The sequence below is a fragment of the Xyrauchen texanus genome, chromosome 14 (genome assembly GCF_025860055.1).
Source record: "Xyrauchen texanus isolate HMW12.3.18 chromosome 14, RBS_HiC_50CHRs, whole genome shotgun sequence".
NCBI classification, from domain to species: Eukaryota; Metazoa; Chordata; class Actinopteri; order Cypriniformes; family Catostomidae; genus Xyrauchen; species Xyrauchen texanus.
In genome coordinates, this window is record NC_068289.1 from 17047427 (window position 1) to 17057119 (window position 9693).

The window sequence follows — 9693 nt, forward strand, 5'->3', positions numbered from 1 at the left end:
ATGAGTCGTACAAAGTCTGTTAGTGGTAACGTGTACTGCCAGGTCAACACTGCCAACATGTGGACAATTAGGAAACTACAAACAATGAGGCATCATAAACATTTATTGAAACAATAGAACCTGATGCAAAGTCTAATTGATACAATTAATATCGACATCATTATGATATTATTTAAGCCAGGGAAAAAAAATGAAAATAGTCTAAAAATAAATAAGCAAATAAATATTTTCATAATTTGACAAGTATTGCCTGTATCGGTCAGCTTTGTAAAGACTATGAATACATTTACATTTAATTTAATAAAAATAAAAAAACATAGATTTTTATAGTCACATATTGGGCAGAAAAAAGATACACTATCAAATCAATACATAATAAGTGTTTTCCAAATAGTAATTTATTATTTGTGCATATATATATATATATATATATATATATATATATATATATATATATATATATATATATATATATATATATATATAATTAAATAAAAAATAATACATTCTTTTATTTATTTATTTTTGCTCAGTAAAATGTGAAAAACAATAATTTACTATTGCAAAAACATGTTGCCTTTATAATACTACACATTATTTTCTCATACAGTACAAATTGGTCTTTATATATGAAAATTTTTAACTACCTTTATGTTTTAGGAAGGTTGGTCATTTTTTTTAGTTGGATCATTATATTTGGAAGATGACATCAAAATAAAAATAAAAAAAACCCTGACTTAATCATTTGACATGTTCTGGCATACACATCTATAGTACCTTTACTTATGCATAACCCCACTAACGTTTAAACATAAGGGTTCATAATCATGACAAATAGACATTTTTCCTCAGAGTGTGTCTTAGATTTAAATAGTAAGAGAAATCTGAAGATTTGTTATTGTGCTCAAATACTGCACGATTCACCACCATGTGCACATCTACCAAATGAGTCCTCCTATAAAGAAAAGAAAAACATAGGCAATTAGTTAAACTGAAGGTTTTACTACAGATCAATAGAGATCAAATCAATCCCCTATTCCGAAATAATGAGCATACACTGCTAGTTAATGCCGTACAGTGCCGTACATGCCGTACAGTCCAGAAGTCTGAGATTACATTGAAAATCTGGGATACAGAATCTATTTTAAGACTGTAAATAAACTGAATGTATTAGGACTGAAAACAATAAATACTTACATGCATAATCGTAATGACAAAAAATTATTAAGAAATATTGGCAGTACTTTACAATAAGGTTCTATTTGTTAACATTACTTGATGCATTATCATGAACTAATTCTATTACAGCATTTATTAATCTTGGTTCATGTTAATTCGTGTAAATGCAATTGTGCATTGTTAGTTCATTATGCATTAACTCATTTTAACCTATTGAACTTTTCATTCTAAAAATGTATTAAATATGTTTAAATGAACATTAACCCAGATTGATATGTTTTAGAAGTATTGTTCATTGTTATTTCATGTTAAGTAATGTAGTTAACTAATGTTAACAAATACAACCTTATCGTAAAATGTAACTGAAATATGTAATATTCTGCACTAATTCTAGTTCACTTATGAATTGACCTTCCTTTGTACAAAAGCTCTTTTTTCCTTGCTTCCATTGAAGCACGCAAGATGCATTCTTTGGAACATTCACAAATCATGCTGGATTAACATGGATCATCAGGTTTTGCACAAACATGTGAAGTACATAAGTATTTTCACTGGTGGTCTCAAATTTTGGGAGCCGAATGTATGTGATTAGCAATCCCACTAGATAGTATTATTGACTACAGCACAGATTTAAATAAGTCCAACAGTCTGTCTTTGCTGACCAACCTTTTCTGTCCCTCAGTTAAGGAGGATCGCAGAGCTTGCAGGTACACAGACTGGTGGTTTGGTATCTCCAGTTTCTTCCCTCCAGTCCAGCAGTGGCTCCAGAAGATATCTGCATCAGCTGGGACAGTTCTCGCCCTGCAGTAGGTGACAGGCCCATCTGTCTCCAAATCTTCCAGATCTCCACACCCCATATACCCAGCACACCCCTGAGGCTCTGATACATCATAGCTCTGGATAAAGAAGAGTTTAGGCTTGCCTGCCAGGCTAGGGCATGAGGTTGGGGTGAACAAGTGCCTGATTGTGTCCAGGCTCAGTCCTGGGCCATGGGAGTCAGTGGCCAGCAGGTCTGACGAGTGGCTTCGGCTGATAATGCAGCAGACAAACACACATGTCTTGTAGTGCTCCCGCTGTCGGGCCACTTCCGTCAGAGTGGACAGCATGTCTCTGACACTCAGCAGCTTGTGCATGATTACATGGAAGTGTAAGCCCTTAAATGTTTTTGCCAGCTGGTCTGCATGGACAGGAAAGAAGTCATAAAGTTACTTGATAGTTTTCCTTTGAGGTTTTACTTTTTTATTGCTTTGGTACTATTTTCACAATGAAGTAGTACTAATAGTACAAATCACCAAACAGTTTATGCATACAGTGGCCCCAAAAAGTATGTCTAAACTTCACTGAATTAGATCTTCAGATCAGACAAAATGTCAAAGCTAGAGCCATCTGGATCATGAAATCTTTTAAAAATCCAGTTTAACCTAGTGCGTACATATGCATGGATGTTGTATCTTAGCTTTGCTAAATATAACGCATAATTTAATTTAATTTGATCTCAGTTCAGAAGACTCTATGCTCTCAGTAAAGGGTTAAACGAGTAATGTGACAAAACAACATGGCACTGATCACAGCGGAGTTTGTCTTTGAGAGAAACGGCTACAAAACTACATCTGTTAAGAAACCTTATTAAGACTTTACATTGAAACATGTTTGAGTCTCTAGTTTCATACAATATACCATTTTTTTTGAGCGATTAATCGCGAAACGCCAGACTGCTAAACACAATGTACACTATTGAGTACTTTAGCTAATGTTTTCCTTAGAAATCCAATATTTACAGTGCAGTATCAGACTGAGAATAAATGGGCTCATTCAAAAGCTGAAAAAATTTTGCTTTCAGAGGCTTTATATGAAGTTAGGATGAAAATAAGGAGCATTTCAAACTGTTCTGAGACCAGTGAAGACAGACAGCACACTGGAGGTTAATTCATTCACTAAATAGGGAGCAACAGAGCATCCTATATTTCACTCAATCCAAATTTCCTATCAAAAGTTCAGTTTCAGGCTGCAGATGATGTTTGGACCACTCAACATGTTTGGCAGACATGGGACAATGATCATAAGTACATAGATTCAGAATTTATAATGTATAATTTTATTTTAACATGGTTGGTAGTCATTGGATGATGCTTTACTTAGAATCCAAATTAATTATGCTAATTTCTGATGTAATATATCTCAAAAACATGAATACAATACCGTTCAAAAGTTTAGGGTCACTTTATTTTTTTTCACATTTTAGTATAATAGTGAAGTCATCAAAACTATGGAATAACATAAATGGGAACTATGGGAATTATGTTGTGACTAACCAAAATCCCAAATAAATCAAAACTATGTTATATTTTAGCATCTTCAAAGTAGTCACACTTTGCCAAGAATTTGGAGAAATGCACTCTTGACATTTTCCCCACCAACTTCTTGAGGAATCACCCGGGGATGCTTTATAAACAGAATTGAAGGAGTTCCCATCTATGTTGGGCACTTGTTGGCTGCTTTTCTTTATTATTTGGTCAATTTCAAAAACTTTTTTTTTTTAATGACATTTTAGTTTTATGCTGAAATAAATTAATATGTTGGCACAATTATATTTTTGTCTACAAAACTAATTTCAAACATCTACGCATAGGCCTTCAGATCAAAAGATCTTTAAGATCATGAGAAACATTTCAGTCGTGTTTAAAAACTTTTGACCAGTAGTGTATATATACTGTATGTATGTATGTATGTATATATTATACACTACACGTTGTTTTGAACACATGGAAACAAGGTCAGTGTTTTAAAGAAGGCCCAGTCAATTTTGGCTAATTCTAGCCACCCCCTGTCCAAGGAAGTTGCTTCCGCTTGCCAACATGTAGGACAAATAGAATAGAATAGACTAATTTGTTCCACCTGCCATTGGCTTTTTAAATAATTAAATATGATATTTTTTATAATTATTTTTGTTTATGTTCAGGGACTGGGAGTAGCGGAATACATGTAATGGGATTTTGTATTTAAAATACAAAATATAAGTAACTGTATTCCACTACATTTACATTTTAAATCATTGGTAATTAGAATACAATTACATTCAAAAAGTATTGAATGTAACATAATATAGTTGATTACTGAAGAGATTTATTTAATTCAAAACGTTTCATTTAATATTTAGTCCTTTCAGATGGAAAACATTTATACATATAAATTATGTGATTCAAAGTGTATTTGAACAGTAGTGAAACACTTTCTTATGATACGTTACATTCATACGAGCAGACAGAGAAGTAAGTTTGAAGTAAGTTTGGAGCAGAAAAAATAGAAATAAACCTTGTGTAAATCGTCAGCTTTACGCTAAGCTAAAATGATATTTTGTTATATATGTTACCAGACACGATCATATTTTATTATCAAGAAAATTCACATAAGATCATGGTTAATTTCATTAACTTTGATATTAGGTCAAAAAACATATTCTTGATAATATTTTTTTGTATTGTTTTCCTGTAAAAATATCTAAAAATCCTTAAAACAAGATCAATTTGATTAATATAGTTTTAGAAACAACACTGCAAAAGATATTTAGGTTTTTCAGAGAATATATTTTTAGCATGTGTATTTTGTCTTACTGTACTGGCAGAGTTTTTATAGTCAAAACTAGTGAAAAAATCTACTAGTGCTGAAGAACTAATCCAAAGTCTTTAGAATACATTACTGACCTTGAGTAATCTAACGGAATACTTTACAAATGACATTTTTACAGCATGTATTCTGTAATCTGTAATGGAATACATTTCAAATGTAACCCTCCTAACCCTGTTTATGTTGTATCTATTGTCCATTTATTAATGATTGTCTTATGTTTGTGTGTTTACTGCTGACTGTACAACAAATTGCCCCTTGGGGAAAATAAAGATATCCTTGATCTTGAAAAGAAAAATGTACATGATAGCATGTTTTGAATAAATGAACTGAATAAAATTATCAAATCTATTGATTATTTGAACAATATAAAAAAGTGTTATAAAGATCAGTGATTACTCACCTCCTTCAGTGCCGACACAGTCTATGATTAAACACACTCCCCTGGGATCGCTCTGCATACTGTATACTTCATCCTGCTGCTGGTTATCAAAGAGTACAAATCAACACACATCACAAACTGAGTATGACCATATTCTATCTGCAGCAAATCAATCACAGTCATGATTAAAAACTATGTATTTACAATGTTAATGAGTACATGTTGAATTTGCATTATTATTAACTAAATGTTAACTGTAATTGAGTTCAAATACAGACAGCCAAACCGAATGAGTCCCAGACAGAGGCACTGTCCAGTGAGCAAGTTTATATAGTAATTATTTATTACATTACAAATGTATGCATCTGCTTCCACTCGAAATAAACAAATCTGAACTGAGCGTGAATTCTTGTGTTAAACAAAAATAAATGTTTGAATAACAAATATGATCTGTAGACTAGAGGTCGACGATAGTGGACTTTGCCGATACGCTAACAAAGGCCGATAACCGATTAATTGGCCGATAGTTTTTAAACTCCATTTTCAGAAAAAAGAAAATGTCTTATACTTTCTTTACTCTGGCGGGCAAAGACAAAGAGTCCAAAATGAATAAAATCCCAGATGCAGTTTTTTGTTCAAACCAAATCTCAATTATTAACAGAAAATGTTCAGATTTGGTTCAACGTGTCATTTTTTAATATAAACAAGCCGGAAACAAACCGGGGACTATTATTTTGAAATGATGAAATTATTATAAATCAATCGGCAACTATCGGCATATATTTTTGCAGATAACCGATAGTTCCAAAAAACAATTATTGGCACAGATTAATCTGTAAAACGATATACTGGTCTACCTCTACTGTAGACCTATTTCTAATGTATACTAAATGAATGTTCATTCATATAGACATAACAGAAAACAGTCTTAAATCCACAATCATTACCTGGAAACAGGAGCTACTTGCTTCTTTCTTCACAGCTGTCTTCTTATCTAAGAAAGAAAACAAAAACAAATGTATTGTGTATAATATAAAGGTAGTTTAAAATGAGCAATATTTTGAAAAAGGATTATAATAACACAGAATTAACAGTATCAGTTTGGACACACCAGCCTGAGTATATATTTGTTGTGAACCTTAAGACCTTTTCATCTACAGGCATACATGCTTAAATGCTCAAAATTAGATTTGTAGACAATTACATTAATATGCCTAAAAATTAATTTACAAAACAAAAATGTAACTATATTTTGAATGAATGAGTTCAGGCCCGGATCTAGAATGGAAACATTAGGGGGGCAAGAATATATAATGGAGGGGCATTGTGGGGGGTGGGGTGTGTGTGTGTTCGCTTGTTTTCAGTAACAGCAAACAAAGCCCACCCCAGATCCCCCCTATATCTAGGCCTCGATGAGTTGCACCTCATGAAGCTGGTTGAGAAAATGCTCAAAGTGTGCAGAGCTGTAATAATATCTGTAAATAATAATAGTTGATAATAATATTATTCTAAAATATGGGAAATCGAATTAATACAGAATGAGTAGGTGTGTCCATAATTCACTGCTAGTGTATTTCATTGTTCTGCCCTCTTTGTATGTACTCACCACAGAGTTTAGGAACCTGCCAAACATTGCTGGAAACTGATGACAAACCAAATGGGTTATTCTCCTGAGGATAAAACAGTGAGAGTTTACAGGAAATACCAACACGTAATTTTACATTTAATATTAAGCAAAGCAAAGAGGCTAAATCTCATACAGATGCCTTTCTGCATCGGTCGAGTTTCAGTCTGTCTGATGGGGAAGTCCCTTGGTTTGCCATTAATCCTGTGAAAGCAATTCAATGTAAATCAATGGACTGATTCCATTTCCTCAAAAACTTTCCGTGAATAATGACGCAAAAGAAAAAAACTAAAGGAGGAACTGAATTTGAATGAAGTCAACTGACAATCATGTTCTCGTTTACCCTCTTGTAACCTTATTAATGATGTACTCAAAACGCCTCTCGATGAGAGACAAATAACAGGCCAACTATGTATTGTATCATTTTTCTAAATCTACAAAAGCCTTTTATTTTTAACCGACAATGAATCTCACCTCTCTGCTGGTAACGGCTGATCTTTTTAGCTAGATCAACCCTGTGAATGGACCTCAGGCAGTGTTCGATCATGTCCATCTTCTCACTGGAGAGCTGGTCGAGCTTCTCCAGATCCACCACAATGTCTAAAAAACTCTGCAATTGTGAATATTTTTGTCATTGTTTTTGATGGTAAAAACGTAACTATTCATACCGATGAAATTACACAACATGGCCAAATGTATGGCCACCATACCATCATACCTGGACATTTTCCAGTTTATGTTTTGGTAAAGTGTCTCTCAGTAAGAATGTTAATGACTTCAGGTCTTCAGTGGATATATCCTCACTGACATCAGCCATCAGTAATCTAAAAGCACAGAACACAGCTAGAAAGATCACTTCTCACACACGGAGTAAAAATCCCTATATATAGTGTGGGAAAACCCTATATGGAATGTTACCTGTATTCAGATACAGCATGTCCATGTTTTAACATTCCCTCAACCGTACTCTTGTTGGTACTCAGCACATTTCTCAGCAGATCACAACGTTTTATCTTCAGAATGAGCTCGGTGAGAAACATATAATCCATCCTTATCTGGCACAACACAGACTGTAACATTCCTCTGGGATCTGCAGAGAACGTGTCCGTGTCAAGAGTCCCACACAGGTAACAGATGCGCTTACATTCATCGGTGCTGAGCTCATCTATGATTTGAATGATGGTTTGATGCAACTGCCCAGACATTCTGCTTCAAATTTACTGAGATAAGAACAAAAATACTACTGTTATGTGTCAACACTTCGAATAAGCCCATTTAGTTATTCATATGCATATTTTTGTAGTATCATTTCTTGTAAAAACTAAACTGGTGAGCTTGATGATTCATCGATCACTTTCACATCTGAATTTGTGTGTTAGTCTATTTCTTCTACGTGTAGGCTATATGATTTGTCTGTTCGTCTACAGTTACTAGTGTACAATAATTACATTAATATAGGATATCCTTCAAATAATGTAAGCTTTTAGAAAATGTGTCATTTTGTTTCTTTATCAGACAGTGTTGGTTAAAAATAAGTTTTACATTTTACATTTCAGTTTTAATATAGTAATAACAGTCTATTTGTAAGAACAATTTTGTATAGTTATAGAGTATGTGTTAACGTATCGTTCTTAATGGCATTAGCCCGCTAGAAATAGTATTTTTGCGTCAACTATGATTAGCATGTGTTTTGTGACCACGCTAAATGTTATGTCATAACGTAAAATATTACAGATAAATATTATGCAATCAAACGTTTAAAAACGCAGACCTTACCTCGAGAGAGCTTTTCTTTTGGTTGAACGGGGTAATCTGTAAAAAAAAAAATCAGCTTTTACTAAGTAGCCTACAACTGGAAATCCGTGACGCAATGGTACATTAGAAAGAGGAAATTACGCGGGTAAATAAGGAGGGGGCGGACCAAGATGGCCGAGTAGGTAGACGCTTACTGTCGAGCTGTGCAACCGAAAATTTTGAATACGGTTAAAAACAACCTTTCTGTTTGGACCTTATAATCATTTATAGTGCTTAACGCTAAAGGAACTTTGTGAAGAGGATTTAACCTTTGAGATGTCGACCCGCGACAATAAAAGACCGCTGAAAAACCCAAAAGCAAAGTTGACAATGCCAACAGGTGATGCTAGCCACGCCGCCTCAGGAAGAAACCCTCTAATTGATAACATTCATGACTACACGACTGGCTCGGTGACTTTGCCAGTAATGGAGGATCTTATGGAAGAATTTCCTCCTCTGTCCCTGTCGCCCAGCCAATCTCCAGCTCCAAAAAAAACCGATGCTTTCTTCCAAGGTAGAAGACATAGATGTCGTCGCTTCCCTGTCGAAACTAATAAATGAAAGAATGGATGAGCTGGCGATGCAGCTAGATGGTGTTAAAAAAAACTGTGGACTTCGCGTGTGAGGAAATAAAAGATGTGAAAAAACGAGTGGGCACTCTAGAAAACAGGATGACTAAAGAGGAGAGTCGCATGGACACACACCAGCAACAGATCTTCGACCTGGAACGGTACTCTCGGAGGTGGAATCTGAGGCTCCTTGGTGTCAAAGAAGATGAAAAGAATGATGTCCGTCAGATTGCCATCGAGATCTGTCAAGCCGTTTTACCTGAATGCAAAAACCGCATCTGTGAGACTGTTGACACTGTGCATCGCAACGGCGCCAAGCTCCCTAACACCAGCAAGCCCAGACCGATTCTCATTCAATTCATATCAAGGGTGACAAGAGATAGCCTATGGAAAGCTGCAAAGACGTCACAATTTCTCAAAGACAACCACTGGAAGTTTGCAGAGGATCTCTCAAAAGAAGATAGAGAACGACGGAACAAGTTATGGCCCATCATCGAAAAGGCGCGCAGTGAGGGCAAGAA

General features: G+C 34.7%; 1 protein-coding gene across 2 annotated transcripts; it reads right to left on the reverse strand.

The window, feature by feature from the left end:
* Positions 1–580: 580 nt before the first annotated feature.
* LOC127654635 (CASP8 and FADD-like apoptosis regulator) lies at positions 581–8689 on the reverse strand. Of its 2 annotated transcripts, none has more exons than XM_052141858.1 (10): positions 8586–8689; positions 7728–8029; positions 7528–7633; positions 7284–7419; positions 6946–7013; positions 6792–6855; positions 6133–6179; positions 5207–5282; positions 1846–2356; positions 581–955 (listed from the first exon to the last, which is right to left on the reverse strand). In XM_052141858.1, the coding sequence occupies exons 2-10, from the start codon at positions 8012–8014 to the stop codon at positions 826–828; spliced, it is 1425 nt and encodes a 474-aa protein (XP_051997818.1). In that variant the 5' UTR covers positions 8015–8029; positions 8586–8689; the 3' UTR covers positions 581–825. The 2 variants fall into 2 exon arrangements, with proteins under 2 accessions (XP_051997818.1, XP_051997817.1); XM_052141857.1 differs by having other exon boundaries at positions 5207–5285; positions 8586–8688.
* Between the last annotated feature and the right edge of the window lie 1004 nt (positions 8690–9693).